This window comes from Solanum dulcamara, chromosome 3, assembly GCF_947179165.1.
Source record: "Solanum dulcamara chromosome 3, daSolDulc1.2, whole genome shotgun sequence".
Classification (NCBI taxonomy): Eukaryota; Viridiplantae; Streptophyta; class Magnoliopsida; order Solanales; family Solanaceae; genus Solanum; species Solanum dulcamara.
In genome coordinates this window covers 82,365,746-82,390,028 of record NC_077239.1, presented here as the reverse complement: position 1 = coordinate 82,390,028, position 24,283 = coordinate 82,365,746, and the positions used below count along the sequence as shown (strand labels likewise).

Here is a 24,283-nt window from a genome sequence, read left to right as displayed (position 1 = left end):
TACTAAGTAGAATCTCCTTTCTTATATAAATTGTAGTCAGAGACCTTCCAACATTGCTGTGGGGACTAGCAAAAGTTCACACTGTACTCTGAAAATGGTCTATTAAGGCAGTATGACATATGCTAACACCATTTGAAAACTTGAGAACAAGAATTGCTAGTTAAGAACTAATGATAATTCTAATCTACATATAATATACATTTGAAGGTCAAAGAGACAGCAATCTGAATTACATGACAAACAACTTTGATGCGTCCTAGCGCAGTATAGTCTTCCTCCTTTGCACAAAAACTCATCAAAAGATGATGAGGAATCAAACAGGATAACTGGAGCAGATTGATCAGTTAGCTCTGAAAGCGGTCAAGAAGCTGAAAACAAAGGGGGAAGATGTTAGAACCTAGCATGATACCTGATACAAAAACTGAAACATATATCTGTAAAATAAATGCAGCTGTCAATCATATAAACGTTTTCTTTTCCATGTTACACCATAATGGCCACTTATTAGCTATGATTCCAGATCAAAGATCAATTACCTTTCTTGTTCTTATAGATATAAGAAAAAGAAACTTGCCCCTATGAGTTCTAAGGATGCACAAGTACATCCATGACTCCGATTTATAAAGAGTTTGCTGGAAGGTTCAAGGCACTAAATAATACCAATGTAATGGATTTAATATGTTTCTATTCCCAAAGAGTAGACTATGACATAAATTTGAACGTAACCAAAATGTGGCGCCCTATGGTATGCAATAGTGGCACACTGAGCATGTTTACTCCCTCCATTCAACCTTTTGGTCCTTCATTTAATCATATTATCAAATGCGAGTTCAAAAAATATATGACCATTTATCTGATGAAACCAGGAACCTTGAGCACAAATTTACATATAGGAGTGCAGTTTGCACAACCAAAGCATTGGGGACCAAATTGAAACTTCAGATAACCATCGAGGACCACAAAATAACTTCCATTCTAACAACCTCAAAATAACCAACAATGAGAAGCATAGAAACGCGACCATAGCCAAAATCAAAATTAGGCATGCATATGTACAATACTTAACAAACCCAATCAAGGGACAAAGCCCATTTCACTTGTTTTTGGTAAAAACATCAACCCCATGTATCAGTATAATTTTTTTTCTTTTTGATGAAGGAGAAACCCCATGTATCAGTTTAATTAGATGCCTCTTTTAAGGAAAAATGGCTTGAAAGAGCTGCAGAAGCTTTAAATACCCTCCATCTCCAATGAAGCCATATTTAGCCACCAGATTTGAGATAGAAATAAGTATTAACTCACCAGAGCAGGATACTGCAGAATCCATCCAAATACAGGAATCTGGAAAAGAAAAACCTTGATGGATGGCCAGAAACAACTGCAGGGAAAAGATCAAAGTCAAAATATCTTATGTTACTCGAGGAAAGACGAATGAGAAGAGAAAAATGAGAAAACTTGTCCGGTAAATATCCAAATGTGCTCACCTGAAGAGAACAATGCATCCATATATTTCCACAATGATACCCGCAACTGGCCAGCGAATGAATATGAGGAAGAGACCAAGCATAAATGATATTGTGCCCTGGAGTAAAAGAGAAAAAGAGTCTAAGAAGAAAACTGAAGTGATGCAACTTGTTTAGTGACAGTCAAAGAAAGATACTGAATAAAGAAACATTTATGTCTTATGCAAGGTAGACAATCACATATCAGTACCCTTCTCATCCCCCTCCACCCCAGCTCTCTCCCTCACATTATGAAGACCATTACTGTCTTCATTCTAAAACAGCAAAAATTGAGAACATAGGCATTTAGATCCAGTAGTGAAATTTCAGAAGATGGTTAAAACAGCAAGGTATGAATGCAAAGGTTGAGGATGCATTGCCTAGAGAATTTATAGCCCTTGAAAGATAGGTTAGAAGGTCTTGTAATAAAGCAGAAGGTTCTAAGCTGTTAACTTCCGAAACATTAACGTAAGTATCATGCAGAACTACATAGAAGAGCAGCTCTTGGCAATTCCCCTCCCTACTTTTTGCTTTTTGATGACCAAGAATTTCCCGAGGACCAGTGGCGCACAGTTCGAAACTTGGTGCATAATAGCCCACCCATCTACCCTTCTCCACTTAAATATCAGGATATTGTATATGGTAGGGTTCGAACCCATGACGTGCTTTCCCTCTCTATTTTCCGGAAAGAGCTTAGTGGTTTAACTTAAGCCTAGTTGTCATGACCACGAGAAATGGAAATCAAGCCACCTAAACAAGCTCTATATCATAGACTGCAGATGGAAGATAAATTATTCTACATAGCTAGAAAAAAATAAGTCGAACTAACATAGAGCAATAGGAATACTTCAGTGGGGTTTGTAACTGATCAAGTAAAGAAGAAGTTGGAATCAAATTAACAGCTAAACTATTAGTTGGATATGTAACAATCTGAAGTTGCATTGATGGGTACCAGAAACATCTGAAGATGCAATTTATAAATTATAGAATTTCAATACCTGTGGGAGATATGGAGAGGTGATTAGACATGACATGGCTCAACTGTAGCTTACCAAGTACATGACCCTAGATAGGAAGTTATGGAGGTTGGGGATTAGGGTAGAAAGTTAGTAGGTAGTCGAGCATTGTCTAGTTCCCTTATTAGTTTTAGCCGATATAGTATATATATATGGTTATTCTCTTTTTCTTGGAACAGATACTTTGGAGCCGAGGGTCTTTCAGAACAGCCTCTCTACCTCCATGAGGTAGTGGTAAGGTTTGCGTACACTCTACCTTCCACAGACCCCACCTGTGGGATTTCACTGGATATGTTGTTGTTGTTGTTGTACTCTCTTGCTACCTTATTCTTTGATCTTAGTATAAACCTTCTTGTTTTCTTTGCTTCAATTATCGTATTTATTTGTCGTTGCTATTATTCTCTTCTTCAGATTCTTAGCTACTCTATTTTTCTTTACATACTTGATCCTTTTTTGATATCCTTACTTGAGCCGAGGGTCTATCGGAAACAACCTCTCTATCTTCATAAGGTAGGGGCAACCTTTCATAAGGTGGGGGCAAGGTTGCGCACATACCACCCTCCCCAGATCTCACTTGTGGGATTATACTGGGTTTGTTGTTGTAGTTGCTGCAATACATATGGGAGATTGTGAACATTGAACCTTTTTTTCTTTCCTTTACTAAAACAAGAAATTTATATTGCCTCACGCCCTCACCAATCATTTTTATATTCATGACCTTTTCCCAGAGAATCAGATGGTTTGCCTTGGTAGCCTTTTGTTCAGTATATTTTAAGACTTTATGGATTAACATTTAGTGTTTTTCCCATCCCTTCATAGGTGCTTTTGTGGATTTCACGAGCATCTGGAAGATACAGTTATCCATACTTCATGATCTGCTCCTTTGTGACCTTCTATTCCAGGACTTCTTAATCTTCTTTCTTCAGTAATTGTAAACAGAAAGCAAAACTGATTTAAAAAGCTTCGGCTCGAGAACAAACTAAAAATCTATCTAAAAGACAGTAAAATAACCTCGTGCTAGAGAGCAACTAGTTTTCAGAGACGTATTTAAGCCACACTGAGACATTGTGTTCGGAGTTAACAACCGAAGCTTTAGCAATGCGTACGGATTAGGTATTGCAACAAGGATGATAATGTCAATCGATCACATGGAAGAGATAAATCTGCTAGATCTATTAAGCTACACCACAGAAATATGAGATTGCTCTTATACACAGAAAATTACTAATATAAGCAGCAGAAAATGCTATTACTACACATTTATGCGGACAATAGGATGTATTCCTCAATTACTTATCTAAACAATGTCCCTACCTTGTAGTTTACTTTGAAGAGCTGTAATGTGGAACGCAAACCCAGGAGAAGTGCTACACCTGCCAACAAAAGTATCTAGGACAAGGTATGAAGAAGAAATTAGTTGGTAGTTTCATAAACCAAGATTAGTTAAAACATACATACTACAGGTTACTTACATTAGCCAGCGCAAGTAAACCCCTGTCGAAGAACAAAATTATGGCAAGAAATGTGAAAAGGATGCCAAATCCGATGAGACCTAACCCAACCTCTGCAAGGTTATAAATTTTTCAAGATGAGATGCTAAACTATATTAGTAAATAGAGCTGTAGATCTTGAATGCATTTATGGCTCTTCGAAGCCTCTTGCAAGGGATAAGGTTTATCATAAGAGCATGCAAATTGAACACAAAATGGAATGTGCTTACTTTTTTGCTCATCTAATTCATATGCCATCTCGCTCTTTTTCCAAAATCAGAGCTGCAACCGCCTGCAATACCTTCCAAGAAAACGATTAGCATAAGAATATACATTTCTTTCCAGTAAGTAGATTTTCAATGCAAGTGATAGTAACAAATAGGCGAATGTAACTGTTACATTACAGCAGAAAGTCACCCAACCCAGATTCATCCTAATAGCCTACATGTATTGATGGATCTCAATACAGAATCAGCTCTTTTAGAGCAACATCAACCCCAAATTATAACTAATTAAAGCACCTCATTCTCTTTTTTCTTTATTTTACCAAATGTTTTGAAACTTTCATTTGACAAACAAAGTAAACATAAAACTGAAAGGGCTACTGTAGCAGACCTTCTTCTTCTTTTTTTTTTTTTAAAAAAAAAATCCATTCTTTGATCAATGTATTTTTTTTGTGAGCATATCAACAGCAAGTATATTGAGAAATAGATTTGTTTGAACATGAACTAGTGTTTCCAGCTTCCCAACTGGGTGGAAATGGGTTTATTTCCTCGATTTTTTGGGGGGGAAATGGATTTTTGGGTAACAAGATATTCCAAGTTCCGTTTGTTCAGATTTTGCATACCTCTATTTCAAGAAAAAAATCATTAAAATTAGAACGGAGTTTAATTCTCGTGCAAAACAACAATAAATTTGGGGGAACCAAAGAATTAAAAAAAAGGGAAATTAGAGAAAATTACCACTCAAATTCTTTCTTCAGCTTCTCTCAACAATTCAGATCTTTGTGCGCAAATTGTACCTTTTCTATCCTATTCCTACTGCTCACTTCTTTTTCTTCTTTTCTCTTTTCCAAAACCAAAATGTTTTTTTTTTCTTTATCAATTCTATTTGTTTCTTCGATGATCTATTTCCAAAAAAAAAGTATTTCATTATTATTTTCTTCATATTTTAGATCAATTAGGAAATTATTGGTTGGTGTATGAATATGAAAATGTGATAATTATTTTATATAAAAAAAGAGTAGTATCTAAAGTTATTTTCACGCATACATTTAGTTTGAAAAAATAAAGTTGAAATTGTACGAGGAAAAGAAAATTATTTGAAAAGTTGATTAAAACTATTTTTTCTTGTGTCTAAAACATCATCTCTAAATCAAATAAACTTCGCACTAAAAAATGGGAATTCAAGAACATGTATCAACCAGTGAAACTCGATAGTGAAATACACACATTTTATCCAACTCAGTTATCTGTCAACAATTTAGTGAAATTTAAAATAATACGTCTAAACAATTATAGATATTTAATTGAAACTTAGTACAGTCAAAATGAAACAAGTAGAGGTACCGTACTATTCCTTTATACCATTTCGCTAATTGTATGAAATTTTAAGAAAGCATATGTGAATGATCAAATTATTGTTCAGAAATCATGTGTACCATAATCAATTGTGACTCCAAAAAATCTACATGTATACAAATAGATCAAGTTGCAAAAAAGGACACCTGAGATAGGTGATCCTCAAATTGTACACAGCAGCTAAAAAAAATTTGCAAGTCATCTCTCTCTGACCCAAATAGGGGACATTGGTAATGAAACAGCAACCCTGAAAGAAGGAATTAAGATTGCAAATGCTACATGAATTACCCAAAAGTATAGACTCTACAACAGATGGTGACCTCAACAGGCCGCTATTCACTAGAATACAATCTGGACATTATCAAAAACAGAATGGTTTTCTACCATTCTTTAGTTCCCGAATTCACAGGCTTAAGCTCATTGGTATCCACCACCGAATGATTGATGTCCATAGTTACCTGCACCCATCATGGGATTGTAGCCTCCTGGTATGGTAGATCCAGGGGGAAATCCAGTTGGCTGTTGCATCTGTACTCCTTGCCCCATTCCCATGTGCATTGGTCTAGCCATCCCCATCCCCATTCCCATGCCCATAGTCTGGTTTACTCCATATACTCCCATAGCACTTGCTCCAGGAGCACCAGCACCCATACCCATACCCATGCCAGCCCCTGCCATTGGATTTGACGAAGGCCTTAGAGCACCTGCACCAGCACGGCCAATACCAGAACCAGAACCCATTGCTTTGCCCATTGTAACAGTTGATGTCACAGGGGTTGTACTAGGTTTCTCCATCCTCTTCTCCTTGCGGTTAATAGCATCAAAATCAACTCCAATATCAGCTAAAGGATTTGTTTTAGCTGGCATATCAAAAACTGCAACGTTATGACTATGAAAGAAAAAACAAAAGATATTCGGAGAGGCAAAAGCACGAGAACCTACATCCAGAAATGTTCAAATTGACCAATCCACGGCTCAGTGTATCCGCCCACACGGTAGATTTTGTCTCAAATTTGTCTTTGGCTGGTTGGTTGCTGATGACGAGAGCTGTTGAAACTGGAGTAGACTGTGGGGGCATTGACACATTATTTGTTTGATTTGGTGAATATTGAAGATTCATTTGTGTAGACATATGGGATGCAGTAGCTGCCTGCATAAGGAAAGATGGTCCAGCAGGAATTTGACCCATTTGCCTACTAACTGAACCTGTATCTCCCAATCCTGAGTTGTAACCTCCAAAGTTAGCATTGGTCTGCAGAGACTGACCAGCAGTGACCTGAATTCCAGGGTGGGAAAAGGAACCCGATGAAGATGGGAAGCCATTAAGAGGTGCAGATTGACCACTTTGCGGACCAAAACTTGTCTCCGGTGTTTGGCCAGGTTGAACTGAATAACCACCAAAAGGTGGAGAATTGCTCGTTTGACCAGAAAACCCAATCTGAGATAAAGGTTGCCCATGGATAGGAAAACTTGTTTGTGGTAACTGTAAACCAGGTTGAGCTGCAAAACCTGTTAGTGAAGCATCCTGAACATGGGTAGCTGCATAACCTGTTGGTTGTGCAGCTATCCCACTGTAAGATGGAAAACCTGTCTGCGCTGTAAATGGGACACTTGGAATTGCATGGTCACTAGAGGGATGCAGAGAAGGTGAGGGAGCAGAAGGCAGGAGAATATCAGCCAATATATCAACATCATGGTTGGATGTGGATAGCTCCTGATGAGCATAACTGGGTGCTGTATATGTTATACTCGGGACCTCAGCACTCTGAGGGACTGGCAGTTCAGGGCTTTGATTTGAGTTAGGAAGGAAAGATGGAGGAGAAATGTTCTGCGGCTGAATTTGCACTGTGTCTAAGGTTGGTACAGCTTTGAAAGGACCATCACCAAAAGGTTCCTCAAACATCTGCAAGAAATGTGCAGTCAGTGAGTAAATGACAACACTTGATTAAACTTCTGGTATGCGGGTGTTTATGCCCTTTGTTAACAAAGTCTTATTAGTTGATTAAAAAAACACTTGATTAAAATACTGGTGTGTAATATGATATAGGCATATATGTTTAGGATCTTCAATTTCCTTGGAGTAACTGGTAAAGTTGCTGCCATGTGACCACGAGGTCACTGGTTCAAGCCTTGGAAACAGCCTCTGACAGAAATGCAAGGTAAGGCTGGGTACAATAGACCCTTGTGGTCAGGTCCTTCCCCGGACCCCGCGCATAGCGGGAGCTTTAGTGCACCGGGCTGCCCTTTTATAGTCCTCTTTGTGAGCACTGGGTTTTTGGCTCATCTACTCTTCTAGCCTCTTGTCCTTGTGTTCTCCCGCACTCACAGATAAAGCCACAAGTGGTTAAAATTTTGTCAATAAGCATCCATGCAAATGGTATCAAAACCAAAAGCATAAAATAGGCTGGAGGGACAACAACAACAACATACCTAGTGAAATACCACTAAGTAGAGTCTGGGGAGGGTAGAGTGTACACAAACCTTACCACTACCTCGTGGAGGTAGAGAGGTTGTTTCCGTAGGCTGGAGGGAGAGTAATATAAATTATCCACTCTGTAGTTTCAGAAGATAAACCATATGATAATCAAAGTAAGAAGAGATTACCGGAAAAAGTTTTGGAGGAAGAATATATTATGAGTAAGAAGAGGAAAAAGAAAATGGAAAATACCAGAAACTAGAACAGATAATAAGGTGAAAATTGCTCCGGCATGGAAGATATTTCAAACAAACACCAATCATCTTAATACAAAATATAAGGAAAAAGGAGAAATTATTGCTCCTAGTGCTGGTTCATGTTCTACTGATTTTGTACAGGTAACACAGTTTTAGGGTGATCACAGAGGGCATCTTCTACTTTTCTTTCGAAATGTGGGGCTGTACAATTGATTACTTGCTAGATATTATGGGGTTGATGTGTAGGGGTGGAAATACCTTGCTTCCTCTTTTGCCAAAAAAAAGAGGAAAATTTGCCTTGCCTATAAAAAACAATAAGGTGGAGCTCGTAAAAAAAGACACTACCAAAAAAGAGAACAGAAAATTTCTCCTTTCCAAATTTTGGTTTCCAAGCATCAGATTGCATTGTATATAGCATTTTTCAAAATACAGTTTAAACTCATTGCACAAATAGATTCAGTTTTGACTAATAAAACTGTTTAGATACTAGGTAGAGAGAGGGCTTTTCAGACATCTAGACGAAAGTTAGGATCTATTTGGTGGGAATCAGTAACTTTAGGCTGGGTATACTAAAAAGTAATTACAGAAGACTCTACTGTCGCCCCAAGTGATAGGTGAAAAAAGAGTGACCCTTACCTCCAAGATGTACGCCTCAACCACACCACTCCTGTCTGCTTCAGGGAAATTTATATGTCCTCTGCCCCCTGATGCACATCTACTACAAGTTGCCTTTAAAATTACTGTTCAATGAGAGGTTATTTGTGTTATTTTTGGCTCAATTATTATCTTCTTGATAATCTTCTCAAAAAAATTATTATCTTCTTGTTAAAAGAGGCTACGGAAGAAATCATTAATTAATCCATATTCTCGTGTCTTCACATCTCTCTCCAACTATTCTAAACCCAAAATTCTTCATAGATAATCCATTTAACAATGAAACTTAGTTGTTTGCTGCTTCATATTGTTGTTTGGGACTGCTTCGGCTCTCTGTAGGCTTATACTCTTTAAAGCAGCTCCTATAATGGTACAATTCCTCCTCTAATGGTACCTTTATTAAAAAATAATGGTACAATTCCTCTTCTGTTCATTTTTAGATTTTGATTGTTGAAGTTTGCATATGATTTTTGTTCGACGGAGCCAAGACTCGGATAAGAACAGTGGGAAGTGACTCAAAACACTCCCCAACCATGATGGGGCTGCACTTAACTAAAAGGCGAATTAGTCTCATGTTCCAACCAAATCTGCAGGACTATTAGGATAAGGAGGGCATATAACTGAAGTACAAAATAAACATATATACGAAGTAAAGCCAACCTGGTTCGTGACAGAAGATGCCGGTGATGCTCCACCAAACAAGGGTTCAGAAACAGTAGTCCTAGAAGCATTAACCTCAGAGGTGGTTGTAGTTGCTGATGCAAGGACTAATGAATTAGGATAAAATGGCTCAGATAAGGAGCCAAGTATATCCACTTCAGTGCCAATGGAAGTAGTTGGAATAGCACCATTTGATTGAGCCCTGGCCACTGCTCAGACAGTAACATAAATTATTAGCTCAGAAAAATTAACACGTGTTGTGATGTGCAATAATAGGAAAAATATAGCAAATATAAGTATCAAATATTCCAATGTGACATGGAAAATGACCTATCAATGAAGATTTACTTATAAATATGACAAATCAAACATATGAAGAAATCCGAATTCCGTATATAAGCTTCAACTTATATCATCAATCTCTGAATTGCCCCTTACTTTATTATCCCAAATGTCAAACAAAGAAGTCTACATGTGATCGTACACCTTTTTATAAGTGAAAAAAGCAGGACAATGTGGGGTCACAAGATACTTTTTAATCTTATAGTAAGGGAGCAGACGGTTGTTTGAGTGAGAAGTGATTCATAAAAGAAGTGAATCACAGAAGTTCCCTTTCTGGTAAACTGGCCATCTTAAATTGCAAAATTCTCTTCTTGAGAAACTCATCATTGTTTATGAAGACAAAAAGTGAATGTTTTCGTGCTTATTAAAACCAAAGGAGTATATCTATATCAGCATATATATTTTGCTCAGAATTTTCTGTTTAATTTAGTTGTACTCCATAGAATGATTTCCAACTTTACCTAACATGTGCAAAGTATATTTTCACATTCAGCAGTTTCTACCACTAGTGACGAAACCATAAACCTTCAAAGAATTGGGTCCTTATCATCAACCCCAATCACAGTAAAATAACCTTAATTGTGTGACACGCTTGAGTAACACCTTCCATTGACAGATAAGTAGATTACCGACACAACTAAGGATTGCACTATGAAAGTCCCGGCTAGTGAAGACAACAGCAAACTAGTAGGTCTTCATTGCCAGAAAACACCTTTCCAAAGTGTTTTACTACACTGATATACTTGAGCATTAATAGCATGTTTGGCCAAGCTGCAGAAATCAACTTATTTTGAGATTTACTTCTTATTAGAAGTGCTTTGGGATTGCAGTTTGTGTTTGACTAAATCATTTGAGAAATGATTTTGTTAGTAATTTGTGTTTGGCCAATATTTCAAAAAGTGTTTTGGATGTCAAATTATGAAAAAGGAAGATAATACTACTTTTAATTTGGTAAAAAAATATGATATGGGTAATCTTGTCCTAAAAAATCAAAAGCACTTATTTTTGGGAGAAGATAATTTTTTTTCAGCCTCAGCTAAAAAAAAGGGACTTGCATATGGTATTCATCGACCTAGAAAAGGCTTATGATAAAGTCCCAAGAGAAATACTATGGACATGTTTGAAGGCTAAAGGTGTACCTATGGCATACATTAGGGTGATCAAGGACATGTACGAGGGAGCCAAAACCAGGGTAAGGACAGTAGGAGGGGACTTAGAGCACTTCCCAGTGGTGATGGGGTTGCATCAAGGATCAGCTCTTAGTCCTTTTTTATTTGCCTTGGTGATAGATGGATTGACGCGACAAATTCAAGGTGCGGTGCCATGGTGTATGCTTTTCGCGGATGACATAGTCCTGATCGATGAGACTCGCCGCGGAGTTAACGCTAAGCTGGAGGATTGGAGACATACCTTGGAGTCTAAAGGGTTTAAGTTGAGTAGGACAAAGACAGAGTACTTAGAGTGCAAGTTCAGTGAGACACCTCAGGAGGTTGACGTTGAAGTTAGGCTTGGTGCTCAGGCTATCCAAAAGAGAAGTAGTTGCAAGTATCTTGGGTCTATCATGCAAGGCAGCGGAGAGATTGACGATGATGTCACACATCGTATTGGGGTAGGGTGGATGAAATGGAGGCTCGCTTCCGGAGTGCTATGTGACAAGAATGTGCCACCAAAACTTAAGGGCAAGTTCTACAAAGTGGTGGTTAGACCGGCTATGCTGTATGGGGCGGAGTGTTGGCCAGTTAAGACTTCTCACATTCAAAAGATGAAAGTTGCTGAGATGAGAATGCTGAGATGGATGTGTGGGCACACCAGGAGCGACAGGATTAGAAATGAGGCTATTCGGGACAAGGTAGGAGTGGCCTCGGTGGAAGACAAGATGCGGGAAATACGACTGAGATGGTATGGACATGTGAAGAGGAGAGACACAGATGCCCCAGTGCGGAGGTGTGAGAGGCTGGCCATGGATGGTTACAGAAGAGGTAGGGGTAGGCCGAAGAAGTATTGGGGAGAGGTGATTAGACAGGACATGGAGCAGTTACAGCTTACGGAGGACATGACCTTAGATAGGAGGATGTGGAGGACCCACATTAGGGTAGAAGGCTAGTTCATAGTCTCGTTATTCTTCTCTATTCATAGGTGTAGTAGTGCATTACGATCTCTTGCGCTTTGACTTCTGATTTCTGTTATTTCTGTTATTATTTATTACTTTCTATGCTTTGATTACTCAATTTTACCTGTGACGCTTTCATTATTTATTTAATCGTTATTTGTTATTAGTATTTATTTATTTGTATTTATTTGTTATCTATTCGTTATTTGTTTGTTGTTTTTCTCATAAAGCTTTTAATTTTCTATTCTTATCTAACATTTTTTATGCATTTATGCTTTTACTAAGCCGAGGGTCTCCAGGAAACAGCCGTCCTACCTTGGTAGGAGTAAGGTCTGCGTACATTCTACCCTCCCCAGACCCCATGTTGTGGGATTTCACTGGGTTGTTGTTGTTATAGCTAAAAAAGAGCACTTACTTTCGGGAATGAAGGTGTTTGGTCAAGCTTTTGGTGAAAAAATAAATGCTTTTAAGAACAACAACATTTTTGGCCTTTCAGGAGGTTAGCCAAACAGATTATAAGTATAATTTGCCTGCTGATCGTCAAAGTAGGTCCATTTACCTGAAAAAGAAGCCCGAGGATCAAATTCATCAAAGCTCTCAATATCCTTGTTCTCTGGTGAAGCAGTAGCTGGAACTGGAGTGGACAATGAGGCAGCAGCTGGTGCAGGAGTAGGGGTGGTTGCTTGGTTTGGACTTCCAACATGAGGTGAGGAAGCTTTAGGAGCAGATGCTGAAGCTGTTTCCACATTCCTTTTACAATGAAAAATAAAGATCAATACAGAATTTGCAGGAAATGAAAGTCGGGTTAAGAATCTTTGCACACAACTATTACCTCTCACTATGTGTGGGGCTTTGTGATGCACCAATAGCTTCCTCATAACTGGGAGGTAGATCAAGGTTTTGTTCAGAAAACCTTCTCTCATGCTGCATACCGTTAACACTGAAATTGAGCGTGTAAATTTTGTCATAAAGGTTAACAATTCCCTAATTAGTCCAATGTTTTATATGTGTGTGTACATGTCATCTAATGCTACATATACACATTATATAAATAAGGTATACTTCATACAAGAGCGAAACCACATACAATGTCTAATAACAGAAATTAAGAAAAAACTAAAAGGAGTCAATAATATCACCTTCCATCTTGAGAGCGATCCTCAGCCCTTGCACCACTTCCTCTATTGGTAAAAGGTAATAGTCAACCATGAAGATTAAAGTAATGCATTAGTACTAGTGAAGAAGGTCAGAATATTACTGAATTGATGGAAACTGCAAATCAAAATTCAGAATAACGGCAGGAATAAAATATGGTGCTAGAAAAGAACCTATTCAGTTTTCTATCAGAATTTGAAACTTACACTACGTCATAACAAACTATGCCTTCGAAGACTATTTATGAAAAGGTGAGAAGACAAACCTAGAAGAGTATTGACCATCATCATCATAAGCACGATCCCTGTTTCTGTCAGAGCTTCTACTTCTTAAGCCATTACTGTAGTCATCTACACTCTGACTTCTTCCACGATGATCATCATCCCTGTTTCCATCTTGGCTGTGGTCATCATAACCTCTACCATAGCGATCCCCATCACGGCTGTATGTATCACCATACCTGCCATATTTGTCCTCATCCCCATAACCCCATTCTTTTTCTCTCCCATATCCATTTCTCTCTTCATCTCTGCCTCCATAACGATCCTCTTCATATCTGTCACCATACCCTCCTGAACTTGAATATGAACCAGGTCGATGCATATCACCCATTGATGTGTGGAATCTATCAAGATGATGAAAAAATTTTAAGATAGCTTGCCATTGTAAGGACTACCAACAAAAAAGAACATAAATTTGGCAAAACTTGCCTTTTAAGAATGTAGTCATACCTTCAGCTTAAATCTTATCATTCATTTCAGTTATAAATTTTCCATCAGAATGTTGTCGCACCATCAGTTAAATTTTCTTTTTCGTCTTCAAATTAATAAAAAGATTATATTTCTTCAATGAGAAAAGCTGCTCTTCAACTAACCGTACATCAAACGGATTAGAAAAGATTTAATGCTTCAAAGAGTCGAGTATACAATAAAACAAGTTCTTCGATTAGCTGATGTTTGTACTTTCCACCTTTGTGTTTTGCATTTTAGTAATAGTGTTGAATCTATCGATGCTGATCATCATCAGAGCTTACCAGAACTACAAACTAGTACAGAAGGACAAAAGATAGGTTTTGTTATGAAGAGAGAGACAAACAGATCAATAGAGTGTTTTCTTCCCATACAACAAAGAAGTTGGTGCAAGTGAAATAGCCCCAGTCAAATGATTATTCAATGGATGTCCACTGGTGACCAAGTCAGTCTGAAGAGGCAAGTTCATATTTTGTGAAAGAAGTATTATTGAAATTGCTCTGAAGCAATTCTAGTACAAGTAACTATCACTGGCACCTCAGAATCACATAATTCTTGAAATGAATTTACTAAAATTTGATGGAGGTACTACAACACTGTTAACAATCTTTCGGAGTCGAGGTGTGCTTTTGCTCAAACACCACCGTTAATATTTCTTTTTAGAAGAATCTTTTGGAGTCCAGACTATGTCTCACTGACACTCTCACTTGAACTTTTCAATGGCAACCAGAAAGAAGTTCAAGCATCCACAAAATGTAGATGAACAATTTCCATCCGGAAAATAACAGGTTAGAGAAAAGCTTATGTTTTAATCACATTTTATCTGGAAATACAAGATCTCAAAAAGCTTATATTCGCATCACATTTTACTAAGATTACGATTACAGGAAATGTAGATATCAGTGAACACAAGAATACAGAACAACGACTAAATATAGAGACATAATGGTAGCAATCAATTTCTTTAATTTTTTTCTTCTTTATTTTTGTCTGTGCATATGTGGAGGAGGGTAGGGGGTGCAATTAGGAGTAACTGGGGATAATTACATGTCACCAGTGTACAAGGAACAAATATGAATGTAGTGCAGATTGAAGTAGACTCACTTGTCCCTGTTGGTAGCTGCCTTTCGGCGGACTTCTAGTATCCTCTCCTTATCATTGACAAGAACAACAAGACTCTGAGATTTCTTTCTAACATTACTTCCCTGATCTTTTCCACTGGAGTCGATGTATTGAAAATCAGATAACGTCTGTGATAAAGACCAGAGAAAACAAAATTAACCATTTTTCCCAGATACTAAAATTGCAGATTATGTCACCATACTCGTATATCAAAACAAAGAAGACACTTACAGATATTTGGTATGCATGTTCCCTTATTTCATCTATGACACGCTCAGACCCACTGGCTACTAAGTAATCCAAAACAACTAAAGCCTGAAATTAACCATCAGTATTTATTAGACTACATATAACAAAGCAAGCAAAACAATAATGTGCATATTTATGTCTTGGTATAAAATAGAAGGATTTATGTCTTGGCCGAGGGTCTTTTGGAAACAGCCTCTCTAGACCCCACTTGTGGGATTTCACTGGGTATGTTGTTGTTGTTATAAAACAGAAGGATTTTGTAACATAAAAAATGCCACATTCAGGAGATATCACGCCAATCTAAAAATTTCCCAGAGACGATCTAATGCGACCTGGGCAGGAGGAGCAAAATAGAATCAAGTATCACAAACCTTGTAAACATGCCGCCAATTTTTTCCATTATCATTGACACGCTTCCAAATTAGAGCCATAATCATTTGATACTCATGACTGAAAATTTAGAGTTGAGCTCTTAAGTAGGAGAAAAAAAGAAGAATAGTACAATTAAATGAAGATGCTGGTACAGATAAGCTTACTAGTTTCTTGAAGCTTGGGCAATATCTGCAAGAAGTGATCCATGAGGACCCCAGGGCTCATTGCTAGTCGCATCAAGCACCTTAATATGCCAAAAAGTCCAACAGATGGGAAAATTATTAAGGTACTATGAAGAATTGAAGATCAACATATCTTCCACGCTTTCCGTCAGCTTTAGTTAGCTAAGATTCAGTAAGTAAAACTAGAGTTGGAATAAGACAAGCTTGGCAAAGACAACAGGTAAGTAAGAATTTTGTCTACCCAAATCTCTGATCCAAAGTTTGGGCTCTCATTCAGCACCAAGCTAAATGCGAACACAGTTAGGTTTGTTGTGGCATATGAATATAAAAAATACATAGTACCAAAATAAAAGGAAAATAAATGCAAAACATAGTTCTGGAGTAATTGGTCTTCTTTTCTGTAACAACAATGGTATGAGGGGGCTAGCTTGCGTGAATCTCAACTATTCCACCAGGTAAATGCTACCCCCACCAGCACAAATACCAAGTACTCTGTTCATCAAAACTTAGGCAGATTAATAAAATCACCTAAATGGATTTTCTCTTTGCTGCGATCTAAACTCTAATCTCAAAGGTTTGCACCCACTTTAGTGACCACTAGATCACACCCTTGGATACGCCAATTTTTCATTCATAAGGGCATAAAAACATATAAAAGGGTCTGCTAGTGAAAAGGAATGAGATTATGAACATAACCTGTTTGTTTGTGAACTCAAACAGGATTCATACCCCCCACATCTTCTCCCTATTCCCATTTTACTAACTATCTATGGCAAGATCAGTGGTGGTTGTACTACTGCAAAAGCTATTTACAAGATTCAAACTAACATAAGTGAAAGAAAACCACCGCGTAGATGGAACGAAAATATAGATAATGCCTAACACGAAGAAGCATGCTTTTTAATAAATTTGAAACTACTTATTAAAAAGATCTGTTTTGAAACTAGCACTTCTTGTATCGAGGTGTGATGCTTATGTCAAGGCAATAGGCCTGGTTCGCAAACCTTGTGATGTTTTTCATTAGGCTTGAGGTTATACCTAATTGATTATTGGCTACTAAAGAACATGACATTTTTCTTAATACTTAGAAAAGTTTGTACTATAATTTCTTTTCACATGTCACTATTCATCACGAGTTCTTGTACATTTTCAAAGGCTTATCTTGACAATTGTTTCATGTAGAAAACATTTTCTTATGATGAGTAAAATAGACATACTCCACATATATGTTTTCTGCCCCTCCCTTCAAGAGATAAACCTCAACAAGCCCCATATTAAGGGTGTGCAATATTACGTCGGACAGTATTGCCTTAAGTAGATCTAATTTTGTAGTTGCACAGAAAAAGCATATATCAGTCAAATTAAAGGGTTAAGGAATATAACTTACTTTTTGTTCTACAGAAGGGACCTTAAGAACTTTTTTGTTCACCCCTCTCTTGCTGCAATAAGAGGGAAAAGTAGCTAATTACATATAAATCCAAAGAATTAACATGAATAAGCGCAATCAAAACATAAATAATTTAAAAACCTGTTGAATAATAATTATTTTGTCTATACCTAAATTCTGACATAGAGAAATGAGAAGTACCATATTATGGAGGACCTACCAGAAACAGTATTCTGCTAATTAGTACAGACATTATACAAGAGTTTTAGAACTAATTAAACTTACAGGTCCCTCACAGTTCGATCAAAGGCCTTTTTCATTTTGGTGTATACTTAGCAGGCCAAGTACTCTACAAAAACGAGCACCCTTCACGTGATTCTGCAGAGACAGAAGAAAGTCATATATATCCATGCACCATCTTTGTCGTCCAACTAAAACCAGGTTCAGAATTGAATATCATGTTTCACCCAGAAAACTTATCTTCTAGTTGGAAGTCATCTCCTCAATGCACAAGTTATCTTTACAAGTGAAACAGAGGCATAGATTCCACAAAGAAATCAACTAAATAAAGACAAGTTCAATGACAGCAATCAACATGTACATTACATATAAGACATCGCATAGCTTCATTACATATATAATATTTGAGAGAACAAAATGTTGCAACATATCCTATGTTACTTGTACTTTGCCTTCTTTTTTTTTTTTCCTTATTTCCTTTTGGCAACCAATCCAAGAAGGAAATCAAGTCATAGGCAGTAGCACTTTGTTCATTATTGCAGCCATTTTCAACAAGTGCACCTTCACAGAGAAGGTCTAGATTTCAGCAATGCTAACAATAAAATAAACAAACCCCATAAAAGGTTAATCAATAAGTATAAACCCAAAGTTGGATACAAACTCCATAATCCAGCAAAGAATCAAATGACCAGTATTTCCAGTTCCCTTAACCATATTCTATATGCTTTGTTCGCATACAATTTCTTATTTCACCATTTAAAAAATTTGCTGACCAAATACATTAACAAAATGAAGCATTATAAATTTTCCATATTTGGGGATTGGATTTCCCTCGAATCAGCAATGTTGTTAGTTTTTCACAAGTTGGAGATGGTGGGGAAATTCAAACATTCAAAACTGGTAATGCTCAAAGAATTAATGAAAGATAACCACAAATTACACGATGAATCAAAAACCAAAATAAAAATTAGAACCTGATGGAATCTGATACACCCTCCTCCCAATACGAGATCTGATACAACAAAAGAGAGAGAGATAATGAATTAATGAAAGGGAGGGAGGTGTAACTTGAAACAAAAGAGTCTTTTGCACGTAGACTACCAATATATCCTCGATTTTCTTATTAATATTTTTTCATAATTTTGTAGTCGATTAGTTTATACCACCTCCATTTATTTTACATAATCTCTACTACTTTACTACTTTCCATCAGTGCTCATGTTGTTGAGTAATTTTGTCTATTAAAATTTAGATAAAAATTTCTCTTTTTTTTTTTTTTTGAATTTATTTGTGTTCTCAATGAATTAGGATATTTTTTTTCAATGTGTTTTATAATTGAGATAAGTAGAGTAATTTGGCGCAATCCAGAAGATCAACTTGGAGTTTAGATTCCCAACAATGAAGAGTCAAGAATTGAAGGTTCACCCATTCAAGTTCTTCTAAACCTTTTGATTTGTATTATCAAAAAGGAGTTACTACACGAAAGAGGACATACATTTTCTCGACCTTCAAAACATTGTGAAAAATGATAATTAAAATCCTTTTTTTATATACGTATGAACAAAGGATATTTGCCTAATTTGGAAGGACTTACAATTTGAATTTGAATTGAGTTTCACAAAAGGACATGATCATGACAAAATATTTTTCTATCTAGTGCTTCCATCAGTAATAACAAAATGATTTTTTTTTAATATGATGTTGTTTTACGTTTGAGTATGAAATAGAGTTTATTCGTTATATATTCATTATAATAATTTTATATATTTGTATGTAAAGACCCTGTTCATCCCATAAATATGGATCAATATATTTATGCTTAAATAAAGGAGTAGCTAGATAACTGATAAAGGTTATACTTTGATATTTCAATGGCAATTCTAGAAATGTAACATTACACATGATTGAGTCCTTTAAATGGACAACTACAACTTTACATGACATAGGTTGAGTAATTTATAAATTCATTTGATGATTTTTCATTTTTGACTAATGTTTGAACTTGCCCACCTTTATCAATTGTCCTTAGTTTCTTAGAGTTGTGAAAAGGCTACATATATATTATAAAATTGGGAGTAAACTTGTCTATAGTCTATTGCATCGTGAGAAGAGACTAACCTTATTTTGAGCGAAGAGAAATGACATTTCATGGTTCGAGAAAGTATATAAAAGATAATTTTGGGAAATTTTTCATTAATTAAGGTTGAAATCGAGCAATAAATTAAAAGATTCAATTTTATAAGTGGATAATTCATGTCAAAATGATTTTTGGTTCTTATTGTATAAGTTATTATTGAAATAAAATGCAATAGAGTCATATACTAATAGGCACTCCCTCCGTCCCATATTAGATGTACACTTTCTATTTTACATGATAATTAAGAAATCATTAATAGATTGATCAACTTTACTATTTTGACCTTTGCTTATATTAATTAGCCTCTTGAAAAAGAAAATTTTTGGATCTTCAAAATTTATTTAAACTTTCAAAACATATTAATTGTACGGGGTAAAATGAAAAAAAATTAATTAATTCTATTTTGATTTAGTAAGTGATCAAGTAATATGGACAAATATTTTTAATCAGATGTTCATCTAATATGAGATAGATGAAGCATATAGGAGTACAAAGTTAGTTCTCCTCGTAGATTACAGCATGATCTGTTTTGGCTTTTGGAGTAAAACATTACTATGTAATAAATAAAGCGTCGTATAGTTTGGTTGAAAGTCCAATCTAATACTGGAAATTTTTATAAATAAAATAGGTGACACCACAGGATTGACGCGTGACAAGCGCCTCCTTTAGTAATACCATTTCGTACCGGTTAGGAGAGTAGTAGGAAGAATTCTATAGGTTTAACTAAGACGACGATTTCGGAAATTCGAAGGCTTTTCGTTGAAGAACAAATATTCCAAATCGATCAGAAGTGCCTCCAAAGAAGAAAAAAAGAAGAATTAGCCAACCTCTTGGAACCTCTCATTCAAAAAAAAAAAAAAAGCTTCTTGCCTCGCCATTTGTCTTGTACGTCTGAATGATGGAACTCCCAATCAAAGCCCTCCTTTTCCTTCCAATTAGTGAGATTCTATCTCTTACTTGGGAAATTGTGGTCCGCCTCCATTTACTTCAGTTGGAGCCGCCCTCTCTCATCATGCCTCAACAAAATGGAAAAAATGTTTTCTTCCGCAAAGTTAATATGGCAATGGTAAAATCAGGAATAGTTTGGAGTTCTTTTTATGTATTATCCCAATATTAGGATGGATCTACTTTGATAGCGTTATGAGTTGACACGATTCAAACTTCACTTGACCTCTCTCACGATAAATAGAACTTGAACATTAGATGCACTAAGTGATGTTTGAAAGTTATTTACTATTTCAAGTACACAAGAAAAGGAGAAACACTGCATGATGACATATGGTGGTACTTGGAGCTTTGTAACCATCACATTAATAACATTTTTCCCAACGAAGAAACAGGAAGTAGTAGTAGAAAAGTGTAGCTAGTTCAAGAGGCTCAAAGTGTCATAACACTTTGGGGTGGAGGTGGCGGCATTGTTATTGTTGGAAAGTAGAGAGTGGACATACTTGCAATTTGGACAAGAAGGTGATGATTGTGACACTATTACTAATAGATGACAATTTGAACATGGCAATGCTATCATACTGTTGCTCCCATGACTGTTGCTTTTGTTCTGTTTCTTTGATGAGTAATAGTCATGATGATCATCATCCATCTGAATTGACCTTGATGACATGTTTAGTTCAAGGTCTAGCTTTTGGTCCTTTGGCCAATCCCATGTCTTCCTCAGTGTTTTCCTATTTAGGTAATACATTCTTCCTGACTGCAAGTTTGTTGCAAAATAAACATCATTAGTTTTAGAAAAAACAGAGTAAAAGTAAGCATTGTAACTAATTCTTGACCCAGCATCAGCAGTGCAGAGCAAAATTTTCACCTAGTTCAACACATACTATAAGAAAGGATTTAACTTTGTATATACTATACAAAGTGATTTATATTGTCGGTGTATATAACTTAAGCTAATTAATATAAAAAGATGAATTTGAAGTGAAAATTTGGAGAAAGAAAGAAAGGGTATACTTCAAGATCAAGACATTGCTCCCAATCCAAAGGAAGAGGATCTTTAAGTTGAAGATCAACACTTGCTTGAATCATATCTTGCTTTCTCTTCATTGGAAGATTGATTTCATGAGATTCATAATTGGAAAGATGAGAAGGAGCCAATGAAAGTTCAGGGAATTCCATGACTATATACTCAATAACCACAAATTCATCAACTTTTGATCACAAGTAGACTTGTTGTGTTATGGTGTAGTGTACATGTTTTATGAAGGCAAATTACTTATAGAAGATAAAAGGGCAAGGAAAATTTAAAGCATATCAGGAATTGGACAAACTAAATTCCTCTACTTAAACTTGAAATATATTTTTTGTTGGCAGAGGGGCAGGAGAGGGTCATGCAAGAAGGTGAGTCCACTTAAAAGTGATCATAAATTGCCTTCATCAAACACATTTACAGGAAGAGGGGTCAGGCCAAGCATTTAATGAAACAAGTAGATATATCACTTTAATGCCCCAAAATCCTACTCTCTCATATTGGCATTTAAAATCCCTCCATCTACAGATGAAACATTAAAACCTCAATTTATTGTGGTGTTTCCATTTCAACTATTTCCTTTAATTCACCCCCTTTGCCAAAACAAACATTTATTATTTTCCTAGCCAAGCTAACTTCATTTGTCCACCTTGATAAAAATAGATGTCCAATTTTACTTATACAGTTAAAAAAATCAAGATATAATTTATCTTTTTATCCTTATTATTAATTAAGTACTCTCTTCGTCTCAAAATAAGTGTAATCGCTTTAGTAAAAGTCACGTCCATTAAGAAATCAATATGTAGTTTACTAAACTATCCCTATTTAATAATTTGTTTTTTTGGGAATTGAACACTAGTAAGAAGATAGAGTGATATCATTGAAAAGTATAAAAAAAAATTGAATTCCTAAAGTGACACTTATTTTGAAACAATTTTTCTTTTTTGCTAAAGTGTCACTTGTTTGGGACGGAGGGAGTACTAATTGTTTCATATTCATTTCCCAATGAGTGAGATAACTTATACTTTTACCCTTCTTAGGAGCTCCCACCCTTTTTTTGCTTCTTTGGCGACTAACTCAGAACCTTATGGTTGGAATTAATGAATGCTTATCATTCGAGCAACTCACTCTTCTCTACTAATTAGGGGCGATATAGCAAAATTACTATTTTATTTATTATTTCTTAAAGTACTAAACATGGACAAACAAATATGGACGGAACAGTAATTTTGTACCTAATTTTGAAAGTCCTTAGTTTAAACTACCACCGTCATCTCACATATAAATCATTCATTAACACACTACAATTAATGTGTTCCAATTATTAAAGGGAAATTTTCTGTATCCCAAACTCATTTATATGTTCATGCGATTAAAATAACAGAAAGCCAAAAGATAGCTTGAATGAAAAAGTTATGTTTTATGCAATGTATAGTGCTGAAAATAAATGGAAGGGTTAATTGAAGGCCTCCACTAGAAAGGTATGGATTCATTACCTCTTTTTTAGGCATTAAATGGGAGAAAACCATACTAATATACTAGAACCGTAAAAAATTGTATATTTTAGTTAAAATTAAAATATTTGTTTAGAAAGACAAAATTATGTGAATAAAAGAGGAACTTCATGAAATAAAAATTAATAATTCATGCAAACTGCTTAGTGAGAAATGTCCCAAAATTACTTCCTTCATCTCATATTAGTTGATCACCTTACTAAATAAAAATAATATAACAAATATTACTAGTATATACTAAGTACACTCTTCTCGTACTCCCTATGACTCTATGAGTAGCCAATTAGGGTATGAAGTTTGGGCATTCAGAAACTTATAGTTTTACTCACACTTCGTATTTCTATTAAAAATTCATTAGATATATAAAACAAATTTGCTTCTTCTTATTTATCTTTTTTTACAAAAAATACCACGCAAGCCTCTACTTGATCTCTTTTTTTCTTTATAATTTGAGATTATTAAAAATTCATAGACTTTAAATTCTGAATCTACCTCCATGAGTAACTATTGCATTTCCTTTCATTTGTGAGTGGATATATTAACTTCTTTTCTATGAAATCCTTATTTGCAATTAATGAGAAGTTGGGAGACTGCAATATCTATATATGAATTTAATTCATTAAAGAGAGAGGGAGTATATATTATCTACTACAACACCTCATTTATTGGTATGTGAATAAGTACTTGCAGTTATAGCCTGCAAACCTAGTTGGATACTCTTCAATTGGAAAAATTCACATCAATTTAAGTTTATTTGTAAAATTTAGTGTTTTATTTTAAGAGCACTAGTACTACCTCGAATTCGTTTAAAATTTCATTTTAACAAAACAAATTTTTAGTTCAAAATGAGTGTCGCTTTAAAAAACTAAGAAAATGCATTAATTATTATTTTCCAAATGGACCCTTAACTTAATTATTGTTATTACTCATTTTATTTTTTTTAGGAGAGATTCATTTAGTCAAATAACATTTAAACATGATCCAAGTTAGAGTTTAGAAAATAATCCAAGTTAGATATTATACAATTTAAATCTTGGAAGAATTTGACCATGATTTATATATAAAGTAATGGTGTAGTTCATGAAATTTAGCTCTCAATAATTCAAATTATTTTGACACTCTTACGAAGTTATTGATTGTATTGAAGTCGTGTGGTGACACATCATATCTA

General features: G+C 35.7%; 3 protein-coding genes across 5 annotated transcripts; all 3 read right to left on the bottom strand.

Moving 5' to 3' along the window:
* Nucleotides 1–3: 3 nt before the first annotated feature.
* On the bottom strand, nucleotides 4–5,160 carry LOC129883402 (vesicle transport protein GOT1). 2 transcript variants are annotated; one of them, XM_055958075.1, is made up of 7 exons: nucleotides 4,971–5,160; nucleotides 4,239–4,309; nucleotides 3,991–4,082; nucleotides 3,833–3,907; nucleotides 1,485–1,582; nucleotides 1,303–1,378; nucleotides 4–368 (listed from the first exon to the last, which is right to left on the bottom strand). In XM_055958075.1, the coding sequence occupies exons 2-7, from the start codon at nucleotides 4,264–4,266 to the stop codon at nucleotides 345–347; spliced, it is 393 nt and encodes a 130-aa protein (XP_055814050.1). In that variant the 5' UTR covers nucleotides 4,267–4,309; nucleotides 4,971–5,160; the 3' UTR covers nucleotides 4–344. The 2 variants fall into 2 exon arrangements, with proteins under 2 accessions (XP_055814050.1, XP_055814049.1); XM_055958074.1 differs by having other exon boundaries at nucleotides 4,239–4,300; nucleotides 4,971–5,158.
* Nucleotides 5,161–5,795: 635 nt separating this feature from the next.
* LOC129883400 (clathrin interactor EPSIN 2) lies at nucleotides 5,796–18,730 on the bottom strand. Of its 2 annotated transcripts, none has more exons than XM_055958072.1 (15): nucleotides 18,650–18,730; nucleotides 18,458–18,495; nucleotides 17,529–17,621; nucleotides 17,244–17,295; nucleotides 15,839–15,918; nucleotides 15,674–15,752; nucleotides 15,285–15,368; nucleotides 15,036–15,181; nucleotides 13,448–13,807; nucleotides 13,167–13,208; nucleotides 12,860–12,967; nucleotides 12,587–12,777; nucleotides 9,576–9,784; nucleotides 6,531–7,491; nucleotides 5,796–6,448 (listed from the first exon to the last, which is right to left on the bottom strand). In XM_055958072.1, the coding sequence occupies exons 3-15, from the start codon at nucleotides 17,561–17,563 to the stop codon at nucleotides 6,006–6,008; spliced, it is 2,790 nt and encodes a 929-aa protein (XP_055814047.1). In that variant the 5' UTR covers nucleotides 17,564–17,621; nucleotides 18,458–18,495; nucleotides 18,650–18,730; the 3' UTR covers nucleotides 5,796–6,005. The 2 variants fall into 2 exon arrangements, with proteins under 2 accessions (XP_055814047.1, XP_055814046.1); XM_055958071.1 differs by lacking the exon at nucleotides 18,650–18,730 and adding an exon at nucleotides 18,585–18,602.
* A 2,066-nt stretch (nucleotides 18,731–20,796) lies between these two features.
* On the bottom strand, nucleotides 20,797–21,974 carry LOC129881956 (protein CURLY FLAG LEAF 1-like). The gene is made up of 2 exons (XM_055956068.1): nucleotides 21,583–21,974; nucleotides 20,797–21,325 (listed from the first exon to the last, which is right to left on the bottom strand). The coding sequence occupies exons 1-2, from the start codon at nucleotides 21,745–21,747 to the stop codon at nucleotides 20,984–20,986; spliced, it is 507 nt and encodes a 168-aa protein (XP_055812043.1). The 5' UTR covers nucleotides 21,748–21,974; the 3' UTR covers nucleotides 20,797–20,983.
* Nucleotides 21,975–24,283: the final 2,309 nt, after the last annotated feature.

Excerpts from the sequence above, each read along its gene's own strand:
- LOC129883402 (XM_055958075.1), bottom strand. The coding sequence starts at position 4,266 with ATGGCATATGAATTAGATGAGCAAAAAA. Across the intron at positions 3,908-3,990 it reads GTTTACTTGCGCTGGCTAAT|ATACTTTTGTTGGCAGGTGT; the intron begins GTAAGTAACCTG and ends ACCTTGTCCTAG. Across the intron at positions 1,379-1,484 it reads GGATGCATTGTTCTCTTCAG|TTGTTTCTGGCCATCCATCA; the intron begins GTGAGCACATTT and ends TTTTCCCTGCAG.
- LOC129883400 (XM_055958072.1), bottom strand. The coding sequence starts at position 17,563 with ATGAAAAAGGCCTTTGATCGAACTGTGAGGGACCT. Across the intron at positions 13,808-15,035 it reads GCAGCTACCAACAGGGACAA|ATTCCACACATCAATGGGTG; the intron begins GTGAGTCTACTT and ends TCATCTTGATAG. Across the intron at positions 6,449-6,530 it reads CAATTTGAACATTTCTGGAT|CTAAAACAAATCCTTTAGCT; the intron begins GTAGGTTCTCGT and ends TTGATATGCCAG.
- LOC129881956 (XM_055956068.1), bottom strand. The coding sequence starts at position 21,747 with ATGGAATTCCCTGAACTTTCATTGGCTCCTTCTCATCTTTCCAATTAT. Across the intron at positions 21,326-21,582 it reads AGCAATGTCTTGATCTTGAA|TCAGGAAGAATGTATTACCT; the intron begins GTATACCCTTTC and ends ACAAACTTGCAG.